Genomic DNA, 27,955 nt, shown 5'->3' with positions numbered 1-27,955 from the left:
GTAGCAGAAATGGCCAATATTAACTATAAATACCATATCAAATTATGCAATAGAATAATTTTCTTAATTATTTTTTGTGTGTGTGTGTGTGTGTGTGTGTGTTCAAACTGTCTTTAAGCCTGATAATATTATGTTTGAATATTTTCTGGAATTGAAACCGATTCCTTTATAAACCAGCAACTATTAGATATAATCCTTTCCGAACCATTCCCATCTGTATAGTCATTTATCTCCCCTCTAAGCTGCTTATGTGTTGTTTTAGCAAAACAGTTGCTTACATAATTTTTTAAAATTTATTTATTTTTTTTTAAGAGTAGAGCCTGTTTTCCACATCTTCAGATAGTACCGAATGTAATTAGTCTGTGCGGTTTGTAAAATTGTGAAAGAAACAGTCCGAGTTCATTTTAAGCTCTGCTTCTTCTGCGCAAACTTTCTATTATTATTATTATTATTATTACTGCATGACTCTGTTCTGCTAAGCAGAAAATTGTAGGTTTCTTAGCAAAGCTTGCTAATCTTTTCATTATCAGATGCTCCGGAGAGCAACAGATCCCACTGGTGTGAAGGGAAAGTGATATCTTCAGCTGTGGATTCATACTTGCTTGAGGTGTGTGTCTTTTTTTTTGTTGTTGTTGTTTGTATTGGAAACGGAAATCCCATTATGTTGCATTTGCAGTTAGGTTTCCAGCTTTGCTTCAACTCCCAGCCTGATAATCCTGCCTCGTGTGGACTTGTTCTTGTAAAGTCTTTTCTGATTTTGAATGAAGCATGCGGTTTTTATTTTATGTTTGTCAGCATATAGTTGCTAGAACCTGTTTTTTTTTTTTGTTTGTTTGTTTTGTTTTGTTTTTGGGGTTTTTTTGCATGTAAGTAATGAACCAATTTGCAGAACGCTCAGCCGGCTTCCCCAGGCGTAATTCTCCTGTTCCTGTTTGTATATAAATCCTCTGAAGAGTAATAATGTCTCTGGCAGTTATTGAAACCATGTCCACCCTGTTACCTGTAGCCATGTGACAGCAATGCAATGTGCACAAGTTCTTGTTTATTACAGCACAAGCGTATCTAGCAGCCGGGCCTAGCGTTGCTACTTATCTTCACATGATGGTTTTTTTTTTTGTTTGTTTGTTTGTTTTTTGGTCTTGAGATTCCCTGTTTGGCAAAAGGTTTTTATTTCCAATTCTAAAGATCTCTACAAATGTTTGAATATCTTCAGATCTATTTCCGTGGCTAAAAAGCCTCCAGGATGGTTGATTAAAGGTTCCCCTCCCGAAACATGAATCCTGCCCCACATATTGAGCATCGTCTCATGTGCTCCACTCCCACTCGTCAGCTTAAAGATCCGAATTTACATCTGTACTCTCCTAGAGATAACCCAGCATTTGAATGGTAATTAAGAACGTCAGCAGAGTTTTCTAATCGTCATGCAGGTCGTTTAAAACTCGTCGGGGGGCAGAGGTGACGCCGCGACCCGACTGCATCTGCTGCTCCTTTCAGTGTAAACGTCCTTTGTCCTTTAAACGACGCGTCTAGCGAGAGCCGTTGGGAAATCTCCAACTGAATGCATCATCCTGATCTACTCAACACCCACTCCTGCCAGGAGTTTCAGTAGTTTCACATCTCGACAATGACTTTTCAGTTCAGTTTTTTTTTTTTTTTCTTCTTAATCCACCAGCTTGTAAAGAACTACCTCAGAGCAGCGTCTGGTGCTTGCTACTATCATCCCGTTTGTTTATTAGAAAGGCGCCGGAGTGAAATCTTGTAGTGACCAAACCAATAAAAGCCGATATCGTGTGAGAGAACTTTTAATGTTGCTATGCTTTTTTTTTTTTTTTTTTTTAGGGGACCAAATTTATTTATTTTTTCAATTTTTTTCTCTAACCAATCCAGAGTCGGAGAAGCCAGCGTTAGCTGTCGGATTCCTCCTTGTGTGATTCACAAAGCATAATCATAACTGGATCTTTCACATGTGCCATTGTGATTCCGATTTGCTTGGCGACGATTTTTGGATTCTTTACGTCAGCAAAGTTGTTGCGAGGCGCAGTTGCGGTGATTCTCCGTTGCCGTGTGGGTTGTTGGTACGTTGGCCTTTTGTTCAGGTGTGACCAGTCTGTTTGCAGCAGCACTACATGGAGCCACGTCTTTTTAGTTGGATTTCCGAGCAGCTTGATTCCATTTGTGGTTTTACCAGAAAGCCAAAACATTGTGGTTTGACACATTTTCCGGCAATTAAATACAGACTCTTTAATTTCTGCCTTTCCTACTCGCTGCACTCGGCGTCCCTCGCTCCCATTTGCTCGTTAAAGGGAAGAAACACGTTTCAATCTGACTGACCGGCGTATCAAATCATTCGACCAAAGGTACATATGAGCTGCTGTGTCACTTTACACATCAAGTCCAAGCTGTAGACATTCAGCATGTTCCCAGTCGTTTTCTTTTTTGTAGATGTGCCTTTTGTCGAATTTGTTTTTCCTTCTCCATCTGCTCCAGCGTTAGGTTTTGACCTCCATCTCATTGTTTATTAAAAAACAAGAATAAAATCCAACACGTTCTCTCCTGTTTTCAATAACCGTGAGTGTAGATGCTGCATAGAACGATCAGTATTTGTGTTTTTTGCACTTTTTGAAAGCAGTCTCTGAAAACGAATAAAACTAAAGACGCCCAACTAGCCTGGGCTGAGTTAAAAAAAAAAAAAGAAATAACTGACGAGGTATTTTATGCTATCAATAGGAACTATAAGGAATAATGACTTTGAGAAGCTTTTCTAAAAATAAAAAGTTGATTATATCTGTCTATATATTCATGAAGTACCTCATAAGCCTGATATATGCTGCATTGACTCTGTTTTGTTCTCTAAATGTATTGTCCAACAATATATATATATATATATATATATATATACATATATATATATCTTTTAATTTTCCCCAATGGGAGGTTTGAATGTCACAAGCGGCACACATGCCTCAGCCTACTATTGTAACACCTTTTGGTCAAATCCACTCAAATTGTATCCAAATATTTCTCCACTCATGTTGACTTAAAAAAACAAAAAGATTTTGTCGATGAAGAATTGATGGTGCACCAGGCGTTTTCACACGCCTGTTGACTCAGGTATCGCCATGAAAGGGCTGTTCCGAACCCACCCCGCCCTTCCTTACACCTTTGTCTTAAGACGGCCTTGGAGCTACATGGAAAGTTCCCATCTGGCCTTAAAGTGGAAGAAATGATGCACTACAATATCCCGGACTCCACGTCATCACCGCGTTATCTACCTCCTATGAATGTAGAGCCTGTTCTGGAGATGTAGTTGACTTCAACGATGGTCCTTTTGTTTAACGGAGACGAATAACAAACTAGTAATAATAAAATCGGCCAACTAATTTCAGGACACTCAATTTTCTTTCTTTCTTTTTTTGTCCCTGCTTTTAATTTTCTATCTTCAGCGTTTCCATTGCAGCCAAAGTCCTTCGGCAGAGGCCGCTCTGCAAAGTCACGTGACTTCAGACCTCCCTTCACTTCTCTCCCTGTTTTTTTTTTTTTTTTTTTTTCTTTAAAACCACCGACATGCCAAAAACTCCAGTTTTGCTGTCCTTCCTGTTCTGGTGAGGGTTCTTCATGTTGCTGAATTTAATTTGTTCACATCGACTGCTAAGCTCCTTTTGTTTGTGTTGTTGTAAAGATATAAGCTGTCTTGGTTTTCTGTTTCGCATTTACTTTTATTTTATTTTTCGGGTAACAGTTATGGTTACAGAACACAAAATATGCTGTAAACCCTGTTAGGACATAATGTGAATACGTATCACTTAATATAGTTCACACTTTGGCTTGACTGTAAGTTGCGTAAAATAAAAACCTTAAAAATACTTTATTCTGCTGTGATTTATTATTATTTTTTTTCCCATTTGTGCATTTTCAGTGCTGTTCCACTTCACTAGTTGAAATCCTGTTGAGTACACATCACTTGATACTCGGGTATATTAAAACATTCTGGTCAACAGACGGCCAAAACCACAGTAGCAGCCGTAGGACACGACTTGATAAACTTTATTAGTTAGAACTTTCCTAATAAAAATGTAAAAACAAACACAGTGGGTTGATGTGGGGACATGTCAATCACGCAGTTGGGCTGATGCAAATAAAACTTAAGATTGTGAAAAATTACATTTACTGTAAGAAACATCAACATGAGGTAATTTATCTTTCTTACCTAAAGTGCAAGCAAATATCTTAAAAAAAAAAACAAAACAACAAAAAAGGTTTATGTTTTTTGATATTTAAAAATGAAAGGTGTGGAAGAATGATGCTACAGCTTTGCTGCTTTGGCTTTGCTTGGGTGCTTGTTGGACGTTGCATCAGTTTCACTCAGATTGGGGGTTTGGTAAGGAGCTTTGACATTTAATGACACTGAACATAAGGACAGAGTGAGTCGCATTTACAAAAAAAATACAACAAACAGGTTGGCTTGAGGACTGGGCGATGACAAAGTGACGCACAAATAAAGCTGAGGATCACATCTGATTAAACTAAACACTATTAATCACCACAATGATAGAAAATAAAATGACAAATCTAGACAAAACTAAGTGTTTGCCCTTTGAAAAAGGAACTCATTTCCTTTTGGCAGCAGGAGGAGCTTCGACTCCTTGATCCAGCTGGAGGACATGAGCTGATGAGATGAGGGCTACTTAAGAATAACAAAAGACTCAGGTGGAGACAAAATGGCTGCAGTGGTTGTTCAGACACGGCAACGACTGCTCAAAGATCCACTTCATTCTGGAGCTTTGGTGCCGACGAATCCTTCGCATCATGGAAGAAGGACTGGCAATACAAAACCATTCACAATACTAAAAACTACAACAATAAATTAAATGGAAAAATAAAAACAACTGGCCCAAGCACATATGTTTGAATTGATTCCACGTGGGATATAAAGATTTTTCATAAAAAAATTTATAAAATACATAAGCACTCTTTCCCTTTGAGTTTGGAGTAGAAAAGGAGTTGCACAATGTGCAGATGAAGGGGGAGAAGGACCAATCGGATATTATCATTCAGTAGGATCTCCTCCCTCATATCCTCTTCATTGTCAGAAAACTCTATGGTTTGTGGAAGCGCTGGTTCGAGTCCTTAATACACCCAGTTCACTGGGACCCACTGAGGCTCGGAGCACAGTTTGTCCACGGCGGCCTGTAACGTCTCGAAGGCTTTGTCCAGGTTGTCGTTGACGATGGTCAGGTCGAAGTAGTGGCTGTAAGCCCTCTGGATACGGGCGCTCTCATCCACAGTCTTCCTCAGGTCCACGTCCTGTAGAGACAACAAGGGAGGAACGATGTTTGCATTTCAGAGAATGAAAAGGGAGTGAAGATTCAGAAAATTATATATTTTATGTTAAGGATAAGACCACTCTTCCAAATTTGAAATGAAACGAAGACACGGGAGTTTTTCTTGACGTTAGTGGTAGACTGGGTTCACCGGAAAAATCATCAAACAGTTGTTGGATGGACATGGTATAAAAAAAAATCTATCACCACCAACAACTTTGCTGAAAACAAATTTTTGATCAGACTAAAAGCTTATTGGTCGTGAATAATTGATGGAGTATCTATGATTTTGTTAGCGTGCATCACGAGCTCCTGAAATACCAGGACAGTTTAAATAACAACTGATAATGGGTCGGGACTTGGTCTTTCAATGGCTTAGCCAAATCGATACGATCACACTGTTGAGTTTGTCGCTTGGTTACTCACTGTGAGCTGTTTTGCTGTGAGGCCTGCATCCACCACAGCTTTGTGCATGGCCTTGAGTGTATCAAAATCAGGCGCCGCAATGAAAACCACAAAGGGCATGAACTCTGCTGTCTTCAGTACCTTCAAAGCCTGGAGAGGACAATCGAGCAGAAACATGTTTACGTTCATCTACAGCACATTCACTGTGACGTTCTGTGTGGTTCCCTCCCTCCTGCCGACTATTTGCCAGTCCTTTTGAGGCGCCATTCTTTGGTCCGTACCTGGGGGTTAACGTCCAGGATGCAGGTGCGTCCCGCGGCGACCACCTCGTGTATGGAGTCGATTTTTGTGCCATACATGTTGCCGTCGTACTCGCCGTGTTCCAGGAAGCGACCGGCCTTCACGTCCGCCTCCATGTCTGTCCGCGAGGTAAAGTGGTAGGTGTTGCCGTTTAGCTCCTCGTCACGGGGCCTCCGTGACGTATCTGAATGTGAAAAAAAAAAAAAAAGCATAGCTTTGAATATTTAAATATTTAATATTTTTTTAATTACAGGCCCTTTAACTTTTTTATATTTGGACTTCGGCAGCCAACTTTTGGTGCATTCGTTGCTCTAGGTACTTTGTATTTTTTTGGAAATGTTTGCCCGTACTTTGTAAAGTAGCTCTTTCTCATTCGAATACATCTATGAACATCAAGTTTAAATTCTTTGCTGCAGCTCTAGTACTTTTTCACCACACATAGCATTCAGTCAGAATAGAAGATTACACCTTAAAATTTCAGGGAGTTTGAGTACTTTGCAAGACACTGCGTAGGAGAACAGGACTATTACGTACATGGTATAGTGGTGCCAAAGCGTGTGGGCTGGAGGACCATCAGTCTGTTCTTCAGGCTGCGGCGGCCCACCCCCTGAGCACCAATCAGGACTAGTGTCTTCCTCTGGAACGGAGGGACTTTGGCTACTTCCTCATAGATCTGCAACTCGTGCCTGTCAAACTCTGTTAGAAAACATTTTAAAGTTTGAGAAAACTGAAATAGAAACATCAATTGTAAACCAACACTGAGAAGAATATATTTTAACCTGCATTCTTGGCTGTTAAGTACATCATCTTCTTCTTTTTTTTCCCTGCTAAGGTGCCACAGAGAATTCCTAAAAATGAAAGAGAAGAAAAATGAAAGAGAAGGAACATTTATTTATTTGTACATATTTGCAATTGCAGCTATTGGCCAGATGGGGGCAGGCATGGAACGTTTTCTGAGTGTTGTGGTAGATTTGCTTCAGGTCTGTGAATTTGGTTCTAGTAGACTTTACTAATATTAATGTATTAAGTGTAGCTTTCACATTTTGATGTGTCACATGTGTTACCAGTTATATGTTTACATAAATTCACCATCAGCATGAATGTCTTAAAAATTTAGGGCTTTTTTTGTACAAATTACTTTATAAAAAAAAAAAAAAAGTTAAATCTCTCTTACGAGGTTAAAGAGGATAATTCTGCATGGATATTGGGCCGATCTTCTCGTCAGAACTTATAGAGTCTATTTGGTTTTCTGGCACAAACCCAGCTTTTAAGTGCAGACCACAGATTATCAGTGGGGCTGAAGTTTAATGTTAGCATGCTACCCATTCCCAAACCAATTTTGCTGTGTGTTCAGGATCATTTAGTTGTCGGAACATCCAGCTGTGTCCAATTTTCAACCATCATCATTGTAGGTTTTGAGGAGGGTTTAAAAAACCCGACATTGTTCTTCTCTGTTATTCTTTCCACTTCGTGTGATGAATTGGGTCTTTGACCTTCTCCAAGGAAACTTACTGTTATTGAGACAGAAAGCATTTGACTATGCAAATTTCAGTAAATCTTACAAGAGTCAACTTTGGAGTTGGTGCTTCTTTGTTAGATGGAACTCATAATCTATGTTGGTCTCCCTTTATATGTATAGTGACGGTGGTGTTCCAGCACCTTCATGTGATTATGACGGGCTTGAGGCTTGGAGGTTTTCCTAACTAACTTCCTTTAACACGAAGTTAAATGTTTTGGGTCAGGTGGTTAAAAACCAGGCAAACAGAACAATGTCTCCAAGCACGCCAACAAGCTCCCATCTTATCTCCACTGAAAACGTGGGGACTGTGCTCAAAAGCAGGTTTGTAAATAAGGATAATGCATCATTAAAATACAAAATTAATATGGCATTCATGTTCACGGTGACAGCATTTTACTATAAGCAAATGGTTCATTTAGATTTAAGACCACAGTTATAGGCAGGTAGGACAGAGACAGACCTGATCCATCAAAGTCTCTAGGGACAAATGCTTTTCTCTTCTCCTCCAAGAACTGACTGGGTATTAGTCCTGTGGCACCACCCACTACATGGCATGCCTGCAATGGATTACAGTGCAGCTTGAGATTTCTGTCGTCTCGTGACCTTTGAGGACACTTGACCAGAAACGACAAGTGAAAGGAAAAGCTCACCTGCCACCAGTTGGGATCCTCTCTGTTGACGATCTGAAGGATGTCGCCTCTCTTGAAAGCCATTCCCGCCTCTCGACAGGGAATCAGGTTGTCACTGGCTGGATCATAGTCAAAGTACGGCCGCACATACACCTGTAGGGATCACACGTTCACTTAAATCTGATTTTGTTTCAGAAGAAGATACTGATGTAAGGTAAGGCTGGAGTAAAGAAGTGACAACAGGATCTCAGAGGGGTTGTGCTGCTCTTTACAATGCACCAACAGCGGAGGCGTTTGCCAGAAAGACTAAGTGCTCTGGCTGATGTATTAGATTAAACAAGCAGCCAGAGGAAGCCATAAAGCAAGCCAGTAAAGTACACTGCTCAGCATGTGCAGAGCCACAGAGGAGGATAGCATTTCGCTTCATGTTTCATTCACCTTTACTTCCAGTTTATTCGTCTTTAGCATAAACTGGCATGTTTATGCATGTCAATTTATGTCAAAGATGAAAAAAACATCCTTTTTTTTATTTTTATGTCAGCGACCATGAGTAAACAAGAGAAAATAAGGATTTTATAACCTATTGTACTTTCCATGTGAGGGTGCATGTAACTGGGTGCACATGTGTGTGTGGGGGGGTGTACGTGTGTGTGTGTGTGTGTGTGTGTGTGTATGAGGCTAAAACAGCAATTCTGACCTAGATAGCATGTTGAGTGTTATTAATAGGGCTCCCATGGTTCACATTTATGCACAGAGGATTGATGGAGGCGCCAGATCACCAGGCCGGTGCCACCACCCAACATCTGCCGCTCTTTATGCATCATTTCTTTACACCGACACTTAACACCGATTTGTTGTTCTACCTGTGGAGGTGCAGGAGCGTCCCTGTAACTGGGGAGGATCTTCAGCGTGATGCCTCCGCTGCAGTTTTTCAGCATCTCCTGCAGCTCTGTGGGGTTGTTGCCGACATCCTTGCCATTCACCTCTTTAATGATGTCACCCACGTGGAGCAGGCCTTGCCTGTCTATCATGCCGCCATGGAGGATCCTGGCAATGACCAGGTCATCTTTTTCTACACGAAAGGTCACGCCCTGCGAGGAAGATGAATGGTTATGGAATGTATAGCTTCCTTCCCTCTTCAACCATTCATGAACAACAGCAATAGCCATGCGCAGGCACAAAGAAGTAGATAAAACATATCGAGTTGCCCTTCGTCTTGGCTCACCAGCGGCTCGCCGGCCTTCTTTCGAATGCCGATCATGCGGACGGCGTCGGCCTGCATGAGCGCGCTGTTGACCGCTGCGTCGTTAGCCATTTCAGTCGGTGGAGGTACTTCATAGCATTTTGATGCCACCATGTCATGTGCCTCCAAAAGGGACTAAGAGGAGAAGCAATAGTACGTGAAGCATGCCAAGAAAACAAATGTTCCTTCCAGATGATTAAGGAAAAGAATGCCTCTTGCTCAATTTCATTCACTCACTATGCTTTCACTGGTTTAGTCTGAGTAAGCCTAGTTGTTTAAAACCATAAACAGAGCAGTAGCTAGAAAAGGTAACTTTATGCATTACTGCTTGATGTAAAGTGCATAGCAATGATAAGTATCAACTAACTGACATTTAGGTGTGAATCCTACAAAGTACTGATGACACTGAAAGCGTCCAGCTACTAAGACTTTTAGCTGTTCAGACATTAAAATCTTTAGCTCTGAGGACGTGACATCTATGATTAACTTTACACTCTGCAAAATATGGTAACTTTTGACAACAAGTGTTGCCAATAGACAGGATTGAGGTTAAGCTTTCAAATCATTCAAATCTCTTGTGGCTTTTCATAACTCATTTCTCCACTTTACCTTCAGCTAGGAATGCCATTCAAAGAGTGAATGGATGAGCAATAGTAAAACATTCAAGGTGTCCAATATTACTAATGTAAAAAATCTTAGCAAATGCTAATGTATTGGTCGCTGTTGACATGGTAAACACCATTAGCTTTTCTCACATAATATGTTGTAAGTAGTATACTAGCTAATGCTCGTATATTAGCTAATGCTAGGATAATACCTCAGTTTACCATGTAATAATGTTTGACATTTACAGAAAAATGCTAGGATATAAGATGCTTTTGGGACCATTCTGCGCTTAGCTAATTCTAGCTAAAATGTCATTGTTAGCACATAACTTCATAGCAGCTACTATTTGCTACTTTAAGCAAATAGATTAGGACAGTAGCTAATGTTGATATCACCAGCTATTGTTAATCACTATAAACTAAAAAGTCCGCATCAACATGTTAGCATTTAGCTGATGTTGATATTTAAGATAGCACTGTTAGCCACGTTCAGCTAACATTTTACTCTTAGCAAGTCAGTATTTTAGGTGCTGGGATAAAAGCTGATAAAAGCACAGCAGCTGATATTAGCTACTTTTAGCAAACACCTTACTATTACCACATTAGTATTTCAGTCCAACTTTATGTAGCCATTAACTTTAAGGTCATTGTGTCTATTGCAAAACTGCTAAGACTTCCAAGCAGCTTCCCTACAGGATTGTATTTACCAGCTTCTGCTATTTAGTATGCCATAGCTGTGCCTTTTTAAAAGACTGTTCTTCACAAGTTTTTCTTTTCTAATGTTTCTGATCAGCTCTTCATTATAACAAGTGTTGCTACTTCAGTTCAGAAGATTGACAAATCTATTCTGGAAAAAAAAGCATTTCTGAGGTATTTTTGGAGGTGTGCATATTTTCTTTGTTTTGTTTTTTTCAGTATGACTAGTAAAATTCTAAGTTGCACTTCTGACATATCCACTAAAAGAATCAATCAACTAATGGATCAAAATTTAGGATTACCCTCTGGATGTCATCACTTCATTTTTTGGTTCACTGATTATCCCTAAAACAGCTTTTTTCCGATCCTGGAATTACTGTCTCTTGTTCCTAAAATATCTTGCTCAGATGATAAACAACGGCTCTCCAGGAAACTCACTCTTCAAACTCACATGCTCAGTCTGTGATGTAATATCTGTTTCCCATTTCTATAAACCCAGCATCTCCTTTCCTCCCACCCTCTCCCTCTTCCTCAGTAGGTCAACAGGGTTTTAACTTCCAGCCAACAGCTCGGAGAGCTCTGATTGGTTCTGAGGGCTCGCTGGGCTCAGAATACCAACTCCCATTGGTCCAGCTTGTGTAAACCTGCTGCTATGTCCAGCACTGGAGGTTAGTGTAAAAACAGGGGCCAAACATCAACTAACCAAAACCAGAATAATAAAACCGCATATTCAGTTCACCATTCAATGCAAGGAAACCTGTTTGTTTTAAACATTTGCAATATATGAATCAACACTGAAAGAGCACCATCTCTGCAGCCAGACTTGTCTGGTTGTGGAGGATTACAGCTTGTAACACTACTTTCCTGTTTTTTACTCTCCCTCTCTGTGTTTATGTTTACTCCGTCTCACCTGGAAGTGCGGCTCCAGCAGGATCCTCGACAGTTCGGTCGCGCTGTCATCTTTCACCTTGAGGTTGCTGATGTCGCCCAAGATCTCTGTCACCAGCTCCACGTTGTTGTCCTGCACCGCTTCTAGCTTGACATCTTCCTGCTGCTCCTGAGCCTGGAGGGGACAAAGAATCTCAGGAAGGGCAGGTGGTTCTCACAGATGTGGAAAAAGGAAAAATTCTTTGGATGACTCTCTGCTGTGTGCGTGTTTTATGTTGGTGGTATTGTGTATACCACCACCAACATGTATAAATTTAGTTTGAAGTGCTATGAGGTTAATTTCAGCTGTAAACAACCTACTGTTCAGTCTTGTGTTACAGTAAAAACATGAATCTAATTCCTACAAACTTCATGGGATAGGTGAAAAATGGAAAATTGCGTCTTTTCTGGCTAGAACTACTTCACATCTGTGCTTGAGATAACCTGACCACATAAAAGATTGGGCACAGCAGTGAACATTTGTGAAAGCAAATCAATTATACTTAAAAATATTGTATAATGCATGCATAATCAGTAAAAAAAAAACAAAAAAAAAGCTTTAGCAGTGTGAAGCTGCATTCTTTCCTTATTAGAAGTGCGTATGGATCTTCTGCAGGACACGTTTGTCAAAGCCTCGCTGTACTTAAGCACCTCAGCCAGAGCAAGCAAAGGATGCAGAGGGAGTCGTCAAGATGACTACAAGTTAGTCCGCTCACAGCCTCTAGCCCTTAGCTTAATTTGTGTGTGTGCTACCTGAGGATGGGAGCGTACAATTGGACTTTCCATGATGCCGCGCAGAAAAAGCAGGTCGATGTCTTTCACGCCTGTGGAAGTGGGCCCCTCGCCAACAGTATCCTCCACCTGCTGCATTGCTGAAAACACAAAAAATATACGCAAAGAAAAATGGGTAAGAGATATTTTTGTGGGTTTAAGTTCCGCCATAGACAGAGCGTTACTAATGGAACATCTGACACAAAAAACAAGTCCCACTGAGCTAAAACAGCTAAATCTCAGGTTCATACACTTTCTAAGCAACGCAACATTTCAAAAACCATTTTAGCTGCTTCAAAGCTCATTCCCACAAGAGCCTACAGATACTGTAGTTCGTGCATGCCGACGCTTAAAGCTACCAAGATTCAAAGGCTGTAAGCAAAAAATAAACAAAACAAAAACACAATCTAATCTGTTAACATAAACAGACGCTGTAGAAGGAGAGGTGTGGACTGATTGTTTGGAGCAGCTAACGCTGTAATGCCAGGGTCTAAAAGCCAACGCAAGCCCATTTAAGCCACTTAGAGCACTGAAATCGTGTATCAGTGTTTTAAAGCCTGTGTCAGTGTGTCATTATGCACTTGTGAGAGTAATAATTATGCTCAGTCAGCATTTTTAGCCCGTTAACTTATGATTTATTTCTCTAGATTTTGCTCTTCCTAACCCACTATTACACTTTTAACCCCAATCACGCTCTGTGTCATTAGGCTGTACTCTATACTTGAGTTTAGTCTTGAAGAAACAAGTTCAATATGCAACTTCGCTGTCTTGGAAACCCCAAAAATACTGCAGCTACTAACAGAAATACAGTATATACATATAAAATGTATAAAAAAAAAAAAACATGTTTGTGTAATATTAGATCAGACTAAACCTTTTTTGTTTTAGACCAACATTATTTCTACTTTTTTATTCCTCAAATTGGATGGACGAATATACACTAGGATTACTCTGCTTCTACAATTTCAAGTTGCCTGAATAGGTCTTGCATATCCGTGCAAACCATTTCAGGCAAGCATAAGCAGTGCAGAAACGCTCAGCCATTATACTGATAAGGAAAGAGAAAGTTCATTTTCCCAGCGGTGAAACTATTTTGGTATATCGTGTGTAAATCAGGGTGGCAGCATAATGCTGTGTATGTCGTGTGCTGCCGAATAGACTGGAGCACTTTAAAAAATATTAAGCATCCATTACGCATCACAAGGAAAAAAAAAATATGTGGAAATATGGACGCAGTAATAATAAAACAATCTCTCTCTCTCTCTCTATAATCTGACATTTAGAATAATATTGGTTATCCTATTTTAACTCGATCAGAAAATGTTTCGTGTTACATTTCAGAAAGTGTTGAAAAATTATTTGCCTTTTTACACTGTATATAAAAATCTGATCCCCGTTGTTTTGTAAGGCATCCAAAATTTAGCTGGTCAAATGACGATTTTCAGTATAATTTCTTGTAGGATATTTTACATTTGCAGGTTATTTTTTTATGTTTACATTTCTAAAAGTCGCACTACTAGCAACACACATTCAGATTTGTGAGTTGGTGGTTTTCATTAAAGTGAACACAATGTACTACATGCAAGAAATGACAAAACAGAAAACAAAAGGCAACCATAAATCATAAAGCACAGTCAGACTACATCAACAGCAAGCTCGGTGCCAAAACAAACCTTAAATATTTATGAAGGCCAAATACACCAGGGAGGATAAGACAGAACTACAGTTAGAGAAATATAGTTGCATAATAAAAAAGAAGCACCAATCTAAAATCCTGTATGGACACACTCCTGTTCCTGGGCTCATATGGGGACCACACACGGTCTTTCAGACCAGAACTGTAATTGCAGTAAGAGTCACACACACACACACACACGTAAAAAAACATAAACAAACGACACCTTGATTTTATTGTGCAGACTCCTACAGTCAGTCATAACTTTTCAGAAATTATAATCAGTAAGTTAAGACATCCTATTTGTTATAAAATGAAACATAAAGTTGGAGCAAAACAGACTCATTTAGCGTTTAAGCAGGACCGGAAACTTTGAACCCAGAAGCGTCAGAGGAGAAACTAAAAACCAGAATCGAAGCACATCTGGACGTAAACACCCAAACAGCTACGGTTTCATATGTTTATGGGGTTTTCTGCTCTCTGTGTTGACCTTTACCCACTCACTGAGATAAGTGTCATGACGTTCCCGACCGCAGGAATGTTTGCTCGGTTCGCAGCAAGAGTACACAACCCATCCTAATGAGCACTCACAATCTGTTTGTCCAATGAATATGTGGAACTAAGAAAAAGCCTCATGCTCAAGTGTTTCTATTGCCCTGCAAAAGGTTGTGGAAAATAAGTTCTTAATCTAAAATGGGATAGTTGCCACGATTGATTCCAAGCAGATGCATTTATCAACATTATAAACTGTTCCCTTTGTGCGCTTCAAAGTCATCCTTTTCTGCACATATGCCGTGCATTGAATACTAATGGAGAGACTGCCTGCTTGAGAAACCATGCATCTATTTTTTAAGGGTGTAAGATAAATCCAACGAGGAAAAAAAAAGACTTGTCAACCTGTATTCCAGTCATATTTAATTGTACCATCAACAGGAGTGTGCTGGAAGCTGCATATATCAGAGACGTGCCTTGACAGATACTCTATCACATACATTTTGTCATGTATTGTTTAGCTTTATAGATGAAGAAATGGAGCACTTCTAATTGAAATAGGGTTGTCCATTGTGATGACAAAACTGACAATAACAACAATAAACTAATCGGTACATGGACTAAAAGGCCTCAAAAAGCAGAGCTACAGAGCTTTAGCATATAACTTAAATAAAAAATATGTTATTTTACATATTTGTCAAAACTCATCGGAACTGTATGGTAGCAGACAGATAATCTGTGAAAAGAAGGTCGAGTTTTCTGCTTTCTCCCAGTGTTCTTATTGCCACCTACAGAAATACACCGCTCTCTCAAAAGCAACTAATCAGACCAAAGAGGAGAGTTTTAGCGCTGTCAATCATGGTTGTGTGCACGCTGCTCACAACCTCCCACTTGCTCTTTTTTTAACTTTTGAAGAGACCCACATGCTTCGTAATTCATTGAAAAACAGACAAATATGTTAGAAAAAACTGAACAAAATAAAAAGGCAGTAAACTGTTTTAAGTGTGTACACTCTTAAATTAATCTCATTGAAGCAGCTTCTGATTCCATTTCAACAAAATAAGTGTATTCTTTTTCATTCTGTTGAATTGTACCTACAATACATAAATTTACTTTTTGCTATCTTTTCTGAAACAAATCCATGTACAGTATGTCTTAAAACATAAGAAGGTCAGACAGTTCCTTTTCATTAAGGCTCCATGAATTTTTTACTTTTATACAAGCATCAACCACAAAATCACAATGATTTCCTTTTACTTTTGAGTGTAATGGACAACATACTGTTACACTTTGAGAGCTATCCTACAGTGGATAAGTTTATAAGCAAAGCGGCTGAGACCGAATTTTTTTTTTTTGCCTCTCTCTAGGTGTTGTGTTTGCAAGTATCACAGCTTTACATGTGCACATGTTTAAAATGAACCCCTCCAGCCAGTATAAGTAAAAACTATAGCATCTATAGAGGGAATGTGCCAGTCAGTCAGCCAGCCCACCTCCTCCTTTCCTCACCTCCAGATGTCTCTGCTCCCTGAGGGGACTGCACAGCTGGGGGCCTGTCCGTGGCAGGTTGTCCAGAGGGCATTACCTCCTCCTGCACCCCATTCCGACAGGGATCGTCCATAGTTGTGACCATAGCCAGGTCCTTCTTCACTCTTCTTTCCGTCCAGCCGCCACAAGTATCCAAAAGCAAACCACTGGCAAACTACCAGTAGTAGCAACTATGTTTTCTGTTCTCCAACTATGTCTTGTCTAGCACGGCCAACCTGTTGAACTGTCAGAGAAATGTAGGAGAAAGACAATAGAGGACAAAAAAGGGGGATTAGCGACAGAGGATAAAAAATATGAGACAAAACAAGTGTAAACTGAATAGGATTATTATCATTAGAGGATATCCACAGAGAAGAGATGATAGTGATGAGGAAAAAGAATGATGACCAAGTCAGTGTTTGTCGGTCCCCTCGCTCTAGTCTGACTTTAATACCGTCTCATGCTCAACTCCACCTCCTTTTTTTGTTGATCACACAGAAACACACATACACTCATAATCCCACAATTCTCTCCTGCTGTGCTTGCTTAAGTACCCGTTCTCCTGGATAACCCACCCTAACAGAAGTCAAGTTACCCTTCTCGTCTTGACTCAGGCATGCACACACACACTTATGTTTAATTTGTCATTATGTAAGTAACCTTACATAAGTCTAACTGAAGGGGGGCCGACCCCACATTCCTATTCTTTTCCTCCTTTTTCTTTCATTCATACTCAAAGTTGGGCTACCACTCCAAGTGGTACTTCAGAGTGCAGAAGCTATCAGTTTCAGCAGATTGTATCCTAAATGTATTCTTCTAGTTGTTATCCACTTGCTTAGAGTTAATATTTTCTACAATGCAATTTTCTATACTAGGGAATGTGCGGTACAGACAGGATTACAATATATTTGGGGCTGGAGTTTAAGCTGTTCCAATATTTCAGGGCTAGACACTCACCATGGGATTCTTTGGACCAGTTAAACATTATTTTTCTTTTGGTGGTGTATTTTAAAAATTTCAATAGAAAACGCTATCAATATAAATGGTAAAAAAAATGGGGAAAAATCTAGTTATAGATGGCCGTTTCATGCCAAAGATCAGGAAATCTGATTTGACCTTTGTGTCTCATTTGCCACTTTTGTTATGGCAAACAAAAGTGTGCCATAACATGCTATTTAGCACCGAACAGCTAGGGCTAGTTGGTTACCATTTGTGAATTTAGCATTTTAGCAAATCCTAAGTGTTTCAACAAGGTGAAAGTTTTGCACCAACGTTTTGAAATTTAATCTGACCCTCATTAATTTTACAATAAAAGCTTATTACTATCATGCTACCATGTTGCTTGCATGTCACCATCTAATTGTTTTTACTTAAACCAGAAAAGTAAGAAATATTCCTAGTGCCGCCAAAAATAATACAATGTATTACAATATAATACAGTTGCAATGTTGTTGCTATCTGTAACATTTATTTGTTACAAATTTGAAGATGTACAAAACATTTCCTCTGTTTCTTGTAACTTGTTAACAAAAGCGATGAGTGGATGTTCTCTCAGTTTAGTATATTCAACATGTTTTTGCAGCTGGACGAATCATCAAAATTTGCCTTTCCTTGGAGCAAGGAAAACCCAACCTTCTTTCAATCAGCTGGTTGACAGTGCTAGCAAATGTTGGTTCAGACTACCATGACTCCGATTGAAAATATACAAAGACATACATTTGGGTACAATTGTTGCTACATTCATTGGCAAAAATGTAAACAGTTCAGCATATCACCTTACAGTGCTTCAATTTGCCAATGACTCTTTTCAAAGGCAGTTTATGTTTGAAAGATTGCTCCATGTAAGTACAATATTTTACTCCCAACAAGTAATTAAGAGTATCATCATCACTAAATTCTTAACGTAGTAATTCCTGGTTGGATGCCTACCTGGCTAACAGCACATAATGAACTGGTTGGGCAATTTCCTTGTCATTTTGTTGGTAGGCCAATTTAATGGTCAGTTAGTTGGTCCACTGGTCGGTCCAATCTGTGATTAGTGAGCTAATTGGTTGGCTTACAAGTTGCTTGGTTTGATAAGTGGTTGGTCAGTCAGACCACTGTTTGGTCAGTTAGTTGGATGTTAAATTAGTAGGTTGTCTCAATGGTTGCTTGCTCAACAGTTACAAAAGGGCAATTTTTGGTCCGTTTATTCAGAGCGAAAATGCATTTTAAAGCTCGAAACATGAAGTATCCCAGTGGAATGGGAAAAGTGGGATGAATCAAAAACAGGCTCCTCCCTTTCAGCATCCACCAAACTCCGGCTGCCACAGTGACACAGCTGTGCACCGAGCAGATCTGTCTGTTTTAATCCTGCCCATCCTTAACCCTAACCAGTCAACCCTTCCCCCATCTTTGGACGCAGGGTTTTAATCCAGCCACGAAAGCACTGGATTACAGGTTCTGTCTCTCCCTTTTTCATCGCTATCTGTTTGGTTAAAAACGTCTCTACCACTTTGGCCTCCTTCAACAGACTGAGTTACATGTACAGGAAAGTGGGGATGCAAACAGGCCATGAATATACAGTGTTACTGCACACATCTCCGGCTGAGATAGAAGCACTTCGAAATTAGCTCTTCCCATACATGCAAGAATACACACACACATATGTTTGCGTGACTTTCCATTGACTTCCATTCATTTCTACAGCCTAAACCGTACCCTTATCCTAACCCTTACCGTAACCAAAACTCAATTCACACCTTAGTCCTAAATCTAACCCCTGACCCAAAAACAGCTTTTCCCCTTGTGGGGACCAGGCTTCGGTCCCCACAACGTACCATGTGTCAGGAAAATGGTCATCACAAGGTATTACAAACAAACGCGCACACACACTCAAATCTATCTATTAAACTGTCAGTTTAGTTTTTCCACATCACAGAATAAAAACAATGGAACTAATCACATGTACAATTCGACATATAACAGCATCATGACAAGAGAAAGGAGTTCCAGAGAAAAGCATCAGCTGATCAAACTTCAAGTCTTGAAGCATCGCTATGCTGTTTTACTAACAAGTTTCATATAGACAGATAATATCTCAAGCAGCTGATTGTGCATCACATAAAATATTTCTGTATCCTAATCAGACAGAAATATTTATCAGCCAGTGGGGTTTGAGCAAAATCTTTAAAAATACTGCGCATAATAATTAACTTCTGCAATGATAAACACCTTGCTATAACAGAATGTTTTAACTTCAAAGACCAGCAGTTTTTCCCATAGAGCTATCATGAAATGCTTTCTTGTATTCAGTCCAAAAGTGTATAATACGTTAGCACTGATGTTAGCTTTGTTTACCTGTGCCAGTTGGTGTAGTCAAGTCCTATAGGCAGCAGAACACAGTGAAAACCTGCAGAGAGAAGCACATTGTGTTGCATTCCTGACAAACACTTGCATGAACACCCCGACACAAACATTTACCCCAGCAGATAAACACAGTGAGCCAATGTTTTCTCCCGTTGACGCATCTGTTGCATTGATCAAAGTCATCTCTGCAAGTTCTGAAAAAGGACTCTCGCCTGCAGAGTCAGCTATTGGTCTGTCTGAGGAACATTGAACAGAGATATCTCAAGTAGCGGATTGTGCTCAGCTATTCAAGCATGCCTGCATCATCAGCTAGCCCTGCAAGCGCTGCTAACAAAGCGAATGCCCACTATTTTTCTGGAAGCAATGACAAAGCTGTGTGTGTTTTGTTCCCTCCGGGAAGGCTCTGCTTTCGTGTTAGGTTGCAAACTCAGACGTGAAGTAACTGCTCTGAGATCATCAGATTGAGGTTTATGGGTTTGAGGTTAAAAAGCTATTTCTACAGGGCTGTTTTCACTTGGCTGTGCTCACTCAGTGCACAGCATACATTTGAAAAAATAATAACATAGGTATATGCATTCATCAATGGTCTCTATCCACTTATCCTTGCAGGGTTGCCGCACCGGTCATTGAACAAGAGGTATGGTCAGATTATTGTAAAATATACCATTTTAGACACTTTATTTTAAGAAGGTGGTGAAATAAAATGGAATTTGAAGATAAAAAATTAAGGAGAAGAATTTTATGATCCACTATTCGCCTATTAACTGTCAGAGATAGACACCAGTGATACCCTCATGACCCGGACAGGACTGAACCTGCTTAGACATCATGTGGATAAATCAAAGTCCTTACTTTCCTCACAGACCATAAGGAAACATGTGTGTGAATAACAGCCACACAATATTTATACATCCACAGATTACAGAGATTAAATACTGTTTACTGCATAGCATTACAGTTCATTGCAAGCTACAAAACCACCAGTTATCACTGTCTGTTGCAATGGGTTGGATAGTAGACTAAAGGTTTTAGTTTAAAAATTCAATCTCATTCCTCTCCCACCGTCATTAAAGGAAGTATAACATTATGAGCCAGAGTTTGGCAGATACCCAAACTCACTCTATCCCATTTTGGTTTAAGAGGTTCTGAGGTCTATCCCAAATGTAAATGGCAAGTGGTAGGCTATATTTAAGTAATAACTAAGAAAATGTAACTGCTTTAGCATCAGCTTTTACCAATGTTAATCTTCTTTTTTTTATTTATACCGGTATTGGTTATATAAGTAAAACTGAGTTCATATTAATAATTGATGTTTGTTTCAATCGTTATCGGCCATAGCAGCAATATTACTATCAGATATTAATAAAGACCCAAATTTTGTTATTGGTGTATTCCTAGTAAATACTACCACATACTAGGGAGAGTACAAAAATAAATGAAACATAAAGATTGTTGCAGAAAGCGAACAAATGTTAAGATGATACCATGACTTCTTATTTTTGCTTTAGTCAACTAGTGTCAAGGAGGGGTTGGCTGATTACACAACAGGGATTAAATTCATGCTGGCCAAGTTTATTGGAAGTGAAAGATATCCTGTGGAAGAATGTTAATGGAGCCCCCCCCCCCCCCCCCCCCCCCCCCCCCCAAACAGTTCCTCCTCAAATCATCTGCTCCACAGCACAGGAGCCAGGATGAACCAGTCAAAGGTCTAAAAGAAGAGGGAGGACCAAATCTGAGCAGAGGAAGGAAGGGCAGCTGCCTATTGTTGAGTAGTGGATAAAAATGGGCAGAGGAGGTAGGAGATTTTCAGTCAGGGAGTCGAGGGAGACATTCAGAGCATGAGAGCGAGGAATATATAAAAGGCAGCCGAGAAGAAGAGGAGAGAAGAATCCTTAAAGATTAAACTGGGTAGGGGGAAAAGCTTCTGAAGTCCCAAGAGGATGAGCGGGAAGACATGAGAGAGACTGAAAGAACAAAGCGAGCTAGGATTGATGGCTGAACAGCTTTGTAATCCGTTTCTACACCAACCAAAACATTTTGCTATATGAACGCGCAAGCAAACTTTGGGGAAAATGAGCTTCCTCTGCAATAAATGCAAGGGATTTTCCAAAAGAGCCAATTTGCATGCAACAAGTTCCGTTTGAACGAGCTAATTCGTTTATTTTCCACTTTGTCCTATTGCTGGAGTTCCTCATATCTTAACATGGCTTTTGTCAGATCCTCATACCTCCTCTTGGGACAGAGATAGAGAGAGAGGAGAGAAAAAAAACGGCATTTGCAATTCTGGCTGCCATTGGTTGAGTAAAGGAGCCAACGAATGCTCTCTGAATACCCCTGGTTGCCAGGCGCTCAGATGATGGACAGCTCACGGAAGAGGGATTATGAAGAAGGATCAGAGTTTGTTTTTGTATAAAGCTTTGCTGTTTAGCTCATGCTGTATGTGTACATATGCACAATATTAAACCAAAAGGAAAAAAATAATCAAACTTTTAGAACTCAAAATTGGATTAAGCATTGCTAGGTATGATTACACATACCGTACAACAGGGACACTCATATTGATTGGCCACTTTAGGAAATGTATTTAAAAAAAACTACAATTCACACATTTACTTGTGTAACATAATCTGCCATTGGAAATGTTTTGAAAATTTGAAAATTAAATTTGAAAATTACATTTACTCAGTATAACTTCCGGTAACACTTCATTTGACGGGTTGTGAATAAGACGGTCATGACACCGTCATAAACATGACGAAACACCTGTCATGTACATGAGTAAGTCTTCATGAATATTTATGACCGTTGTCATAAAGTGTCATTCGGTAGATCATGACACTTTTATTACCAAGTTGACATTATTCAAAAAGTCTTTGTTATGACCATTTGACATTAACCAAGAAATCACGATCTGACATAAATTTGTTATAAAAGTATTACTGATTAAACTTTGAAAATTATGTAGCTTTATGTTATTAAAGCTAAAGTTTAATCAGTAAAACTTTTATAACAAATTTATGTCAGATCATGATTTCTTGGTTAATGTCAAGTTGTCATAACGAAGACATTTTGAATAATGTCAACTTTGTATTAAAAGTGTCATGATTTACCGAATGAAGACTTACTTGTGTTCATGACAGGTGTTTTGTCATGTTTATGATGGTGTAATGACAGTCTTATTCACAACAAGTCAAATAAAGTGTTACCGAACTTCCTAACTTAGAAAAATGTTTTTAAAACTAAATTCTAAGTGGCACAATCCCATTAAAATAAATGAGATAAAACCTTTTTTATTATTATTATTTATGCTTTAGTTTTTTCGTTTTACCAGACAACTCATTTTCAATGATCCATGACTTCCTGTTTTCCTGGAATGTAAATACGACATGACACAAATAACCACCTCTTTCAACCACAAGCCACTTAAAATCCCTAAATTTCACTGTTTTAGAAGTCTGTCTCCATCTCCAGGTCGCCAAGAGTCCATAACATCAATTAGATACTCCATAAAAACCAACCGGTTGCTTCACAGGCTTGCTTAGGGAAAATAAGCCTTTTCTGTCCTTATATGTGTGGAGTGTGCTCAACTCTACTGGGACTTTTACTACAACGGTCTGCTTTGGTCAAATAAAACTAGATTAAATAAATAGATAAGTAAGTCTTCCCCAGGGGTGTCAACTAAATTGGACGGCACTGTATAAAATCCCCAAAGGGATCTGCTCTCTGCTATTCGCCATACACATTTTCCACTGGTAGTCATTGAATGTTTTGCTTTCGGATGCATAATGTACACACCACTGAGAGCAGCAGTCACTTTCAGTTTTTCTCAATGTCCTAGTCACAAAGAATTCATCTGGACAGTTCGATGTTGTCCAGGGTCGTTGGAAAATATCTAAAATTGTGCTTCGGCCCTGAGGTGTAAAGTTTACAGCTTGCTGTCTCAATGCTGGAGGAGTGCAATACATACCTATTAAAGCACATTGCATTTGTGAGCATATATCATTCTGGCTAGCTATTCATATAAGCACTCATCTCATCTCCCCTGGCCAAGCCCTTCCTGTCATGCCTCTCACCCATCACCCTCTGCCTCCAGTCAAACCCTATGTAGGTCACTCCATGCGTTACCACAGCCCGCTGAATAAGAGGATTACACTGCTACCTTTAAGATGGTTATCTTAGCGGAGCGATATCAACATAATATGCAGGCATATTCTCCAAACAGCAGAATTTGTTCATTCTTTCTGCTGCTGGCTACTGTTAATTTCCCCACCAATCTATCCGAGATGAGAATCCATCTCTGCTTAACCTTGTTGAGTCATTATCTGACACCGAACTGTAAATTAACACCATTTACCCCGATAAATGTCTTTCTATTAGCACGCTTCGTGCAAAAATGACCCCAATTTCCTCCCTGGTGCTGTTCCAGCGGGTGGGATATCAGATGGTCAAAACCCTGCAGCGGCAGTCACACGGCAATCTTAATAACGAGCACTCTGTGACATAATCTGAGCCGCCACATGGCGCTGTCTGCTTCGTCCAGGGCTGCACGGCCGCCTGCGAGTGATTATTAATATAAAAAAGAAAAAAGAACAGGGAGGGGGAGGAGCAGTGATGCAGCAGCACTTAATATGACTGCAAAGTTTAAAGATGAGGAAAGTGACTTTCTGTGATGTTGGGCAGTAAAAGAAAACAGTAACGATATTGGGAAAGACGAAACAGAGGGAAGAGATGAGACAAATCAGTATGCTTGTCAAGTCCTTAAATAGTATAATAGAGGAAATGGCTGCTCACCAGTATCAGATGGTTCAAAAAGATACTATTACATTGTCTGCTAAAAGGTTTAGTCATCCGTTCTAACGGTTTGAAGTCCTTTTATCGATATACCAGAGTGATCCAGCTAAGTACATAAAGTAACATAGACCAGCCCTCGTTGCCACAAACTGTCAATCACCTGGCTGATGGAAGGCTGCTTCATTTTTAAACATTTACATTTACTTGGGCTGAACCACCAATAAGGCCGTTTGTAGCTTGTCAACTGTGAGCTCCCAAATATATTCACTAAAATCTGAATAAGCAAAGGAAAAGAATAGCAACCATCTTTTCAGCCTGCTGACCAGCGGTCTGCAGCAACATGTGGGGGAGGGACAACAGCACTATATTACTTTATGCTCAACAAAGCTATAGTGGCTTTGAAACCACTACAGCCACTTTTTAAATACTTTAACGTTATTAACAGCTGGATAATTCTACTGTGAGCTAAAATAAAAAATCTCAATCAACATATTTTAAGTTTTGAAGTGCAATCTCTCCTATCACTGGCTACTCCGGCTACTCCTTCAAAGACTTTCTGAAGGTGCGCTCCTGTATAATTCTAATATTGATTAATGTCATCGAGTGAAGCAGCTGTTTAGCCTGCAGCAAGAACTGAAAAAGACGTTTGCCTTCCCTTTCCCTTACCAGCTATGCGAACACACAACTCATTAAAACGTCAAGTGAGTCATTGTAATGTCTTCTTTGCCAGCTGGTTTCCTAACAGCTGTTATTGTGAACGTTTTGATGGAGAACCGGCTTGCTCTCGGACAGCAGGCATATTGGCTGACTTTATACATGTGTTGTCCGTGTCCGGAGGGTTTCACTGACATTCCTCCTCCTCTTTTTTATCGCCTCTCTTCGACAGTATGAATTATAGAAAAGAAGACACTTCAGCGTGTTGGATTTGGTATGGCTCACTCCCATATGTTCCTTCACAAGCTGAGGGCATGCCTCTGACTTGAAATTTGTGTTTTCCTCCGTCCTGCTGACAGGAAGGAAACACATGAGGGCATGGGAAGGCTTGCTCATCTTACTTTGGCAACAATAAAGGTCACCCTTGGCTTCTGAGAAAGAACTCTCACTGGATATTCAACCTCGGGGACCGGAGAATTACTGTAATGCACTGGGCTGGTTCGGTCCCCATATCCTTCTTTTGTTGGTTGTAATTGAATAAACAAATCTGGTTATGAGAGACAAAAACACCAAACCAAATTTGGATGCAACACGATGCACTCTCAGCAGTCCGTTAGCCTGGACAGTCCCTCTCAGGAAGGATCCCCAGGGACGTCACGGTACATCCAGAGGCTTCCCTCCACAACTTGCCAAAGCCTAAACTGCTTATATTTCCAGCCAAGAGGCACCGTGTCTCCTTCGAATAAGGAGGCTCTGAGATTCCTTGAGCCAAACCAAGGCACAGGCAAACTAAGTGGCTGCCCAATTGCAGAAGGGAGGTTCAAAGAGGGTTTCAGTTTTCATACAGAAGATAAATCTCAAAACTTATCGAGAATTAGTCGTCATTTTTTTTTTTCCTTCAATGTTTTCTCGGTCAGTGCTTTTCATGATCTGACTACAAAATGAGTTTCCATATTAATAAGGAGTTTTAAAGCTCAAAGCTAATGCATTCTGGGCCAAATATTCCAATATAGTTATGGAGTAATTGGGACCATCAAAATAGCTTCAAGAATAATTTGGAAAAACTGCAATTCTGGCACCTGTAAAGTGGTTCCGATTAGCACTGTTACTCTCATGCCAAGAGACATAAGAACTAATTTCTCCACAGATTTGTGTTTCCAGACTGCCCTTCGTTATAATGTACTAACTGCAAGTTTTCCTTTTCGCCGCATGATCAGTTTGTCTTTCCTTAGTGAGGACAAAGGGGAACTATGGTTATGTAGCTGTGGTGAAATTCTCTGGAAATTCTGAGGACATCATCTGTACTTTGACTCAACCGCTCTCAATTTGTATGGAGGTAGTTTTCCCACACACAAAAAAAAACGTGGAGTTTGGCACTAAACTGTCACTTTAATCTAATGCCACATGTGTTGAATGGAAAGAAGTTGAAATAATCAGGGGACAGCTGCGGTCAAACTTTGTCTTCTTTATTCCACTTGTTTTGCTCACAAAGAGAAAAATGGCTACAACCAGCCATTTTGGATATACCTATTTGAAGAACCTTAAACATCAGCAGATGTTTTGTACTGACAAAGAACACAGAAAAATATAAACCACGCCAAAAACAATGATTTGTTTTTCTCTCCATCTGATAAACTTTACGCTCACAAACAACGCATGTGGTTACTAGTGTCACAGAGAAATTAAATTAAATGCTGTGTCCTCATTCCTCAGCTTTAGGTTGTTTGTTTCATGCAATTCAATAACTGAGAATCGTTTCTTTGGTTTGCTAGTTGGGGAGAAATCCATCCACATTATTTCTCACAGATGATCTATGAAGCAAAAGTCCTCACTGTATACACTTTTACAGGCACACATCTATCCTACATATTTTTGTTAAAGTAATATTTTAGTCAGGGAAGACATTTGTCTTCTGATTACTGTCAAACATTTCCAGATGCTGCTGTTTATAGACATCATGTCATCATCCATTTATGATAGTGACATAACTAGTCTGGAGGGAGTAACTCTTTTTTTATTATTATTATTTTTGGCAAATGCTATTTAAAATCAGCTATCTACTTTGTCAACCAATGAAAAGGCAGATTCTAGGTTAACTACATTCTGTTGTCGCAAGATTCCTGGTTTTAAAATATATTTGCTCTTTAGCAGAAAGAATCCCTCCACCCCCTCTGCCACCCAAGTTAAAATCTACTTTTGGCCCCATACAACCTTTGACCGGCTCTGGTCCAGTTATGTTCTCATTAAGTGTTCACATACGGTGAAAATGGGCCTGTCGTTATGTGCCTTACCCAAAACGTCGGAACATTAAAATAAAATTAAAATAAAAAAATCAACCTTCTATGACCTGATGTGCCCTGTTTTTTGTTTGTTTGTTTGTTTGTTTGTTTATGTTGTTTGTTTGTTTCTTACGCTACTAGAGGAGGTAGTTTCGGGACAGTTCCAGCCTTCTCGTGCCGTCTGTCCCGCAGCTCTTTCCTCTGATCCCTCCCGGTCAGGAATCTATGCCACGGCTCTAACGCACGGCCGTGCGCTTGAACCGTGCGCACGGATTCGTGCCAAAACGCTACGCACCGTTTTTCGGCTGACCAGACCACTAAAGCCCACGCTCGCACCGTTTTTGCCTCACGTGCGGCCATTTTTTTGTTACCCATCCGAGCCCATTCATTGTGGCGCGCGCGCACTCCCAAAACCGTGCGTCAGATCCTTCCCCGTTAGATGGTAGAAAGGACAACAACCCCGACATAAATCCAGAACAGGATGTAAGAGCTAAACGTGTTCCGACAGCGCAGAGCGCCTCTGCTTCTGTCAAACTGCTGCTGCCGCCGCCGCCGCCGCTGCGCCTCTTACCCGCGCCAAGTGTCTTTGTCTGACATTTCAACACCAATTTATGAATGACTTCAGGAGCGTCCTCGCTTCGCATTGCGTTCACGAGGCATGACTTACCTGTAAGTCGCGCGCGCGAGTTCGCGGTGGTCCACGGTTTGTCCCGGTCGGACGTTCAGATCCACCCCCGCCCCCTCTCTTCAGCTGTCTGTCCTGGTCCCGCAGCAGA

At 40.1% G+C, this 27,955-nt stretch overlaps 2 protein-coding genes across 4 annotated transcripts in view; one reads left to right on the top strand and one right to left on the bottom strand.

The window, feature by feature from the left end:
- Positions 1–3,863, top strand: part of LOC102232716 (protein argonaute-2) — an 18,723-nt gene extending 14,860 nt beyond the window's left edge. For both annotated transcript variants that reach the window (XR_002753669.1, XM_023344798.1), the window contains one exon: positions 531–3,863. The gene's annotated coding sequence lies outside the window, so the exon portion shown is untranslated. The remainder of the gene's footprint in view (positions 1–530) is intronic.
- On the bottom strand, positions 3,231–27,955 carry LOC102222005 (MAGUK p55 subfamily member 6-like). Of its 2 annotated transcripts, none has more exons than XM_005802706.3 (14): positions 27,847–27,955; positions 19,447–19,498; positions 16,090–16,351; positions 12,399–12,517; positions 11,629–11,781; positions 9,400–9,552; positions 9,038–9,265; positions 8,196–8,327; positions 8,006–8,102; positions 6,806–6,874; positions 6,561–6,722; positions 6,008–6,210; positions 5,748–5,876; positions 3,231–5,304 (listed from the first exon to the last, which is right to left on the bottom strand). In XM_005802706.3, the coding sequence occupies exons 3-14, from the start codon at positions 16,211–16,213 to the stop codon at positions 5,128–5,130; spliced, it is 1,746 nt and encodes a 581-aa protein (XP_005802763.2). In that variant the 5' UTR covers positions 16,214–16,351; positions 19,447–19,498; positions 27,847–27,955; the 3' UTR covers positions 3,231–5,127. The 2 variants fall into 2 exon arrangements, with proteins under 2 accessions (XP_005802763.2, XP_023200567.1); XM_023344799.1 differs by having other exon boundaries at positions 12,417–12,517.

Source organism: Xiphophorus maculatus, chromosome 13 (assembly GCF_002775205.1).
Source record: "Xiphophorus maculatus strain JP 163 A chromosome 13, X_maculatus-5.0-male, whole genome shotgun sequence".
Taxonomy (NCBI): domain Eukaryota; kingdom Metazoa; phylum Chordata; class Actinopteri; order Cyprinodontiformes; family Poeciliidae; genus Xiphophorus; species Xiphophorus maculatus.
This window is presented reverse-complemented; position numbering and strand designations above follow the sequence as displayed.

What these genes read in the sequence shown, in the direction of transcription:
- LOC102222005 (XM_005802706.3), bottom strand. Translation starts at nt 16,213, where the DNA reads ATGGTCACAACTATGGACGATCCCTGTCGGAATGGGGTGCAGGAGGAG. An exon ending in GGGAGCAGAGACATCTGGAG is followed by an intron (nt 12,518 to 16,089) that starts GTGAGGAAAGGA and finishes TTGTGTTTTCAG; the next exon opens with CAATGCAGCAGGTGGAGGAT. An exon ending in TCCTGGACGTTAACCCCCAG is followed by an intron (nt 5,877 to 6,007) that starts GTACGGACCAAA and finishes TGTCCTCTCCAG; the next exon opens with GCTTTGAAGGTACTGAAGAC.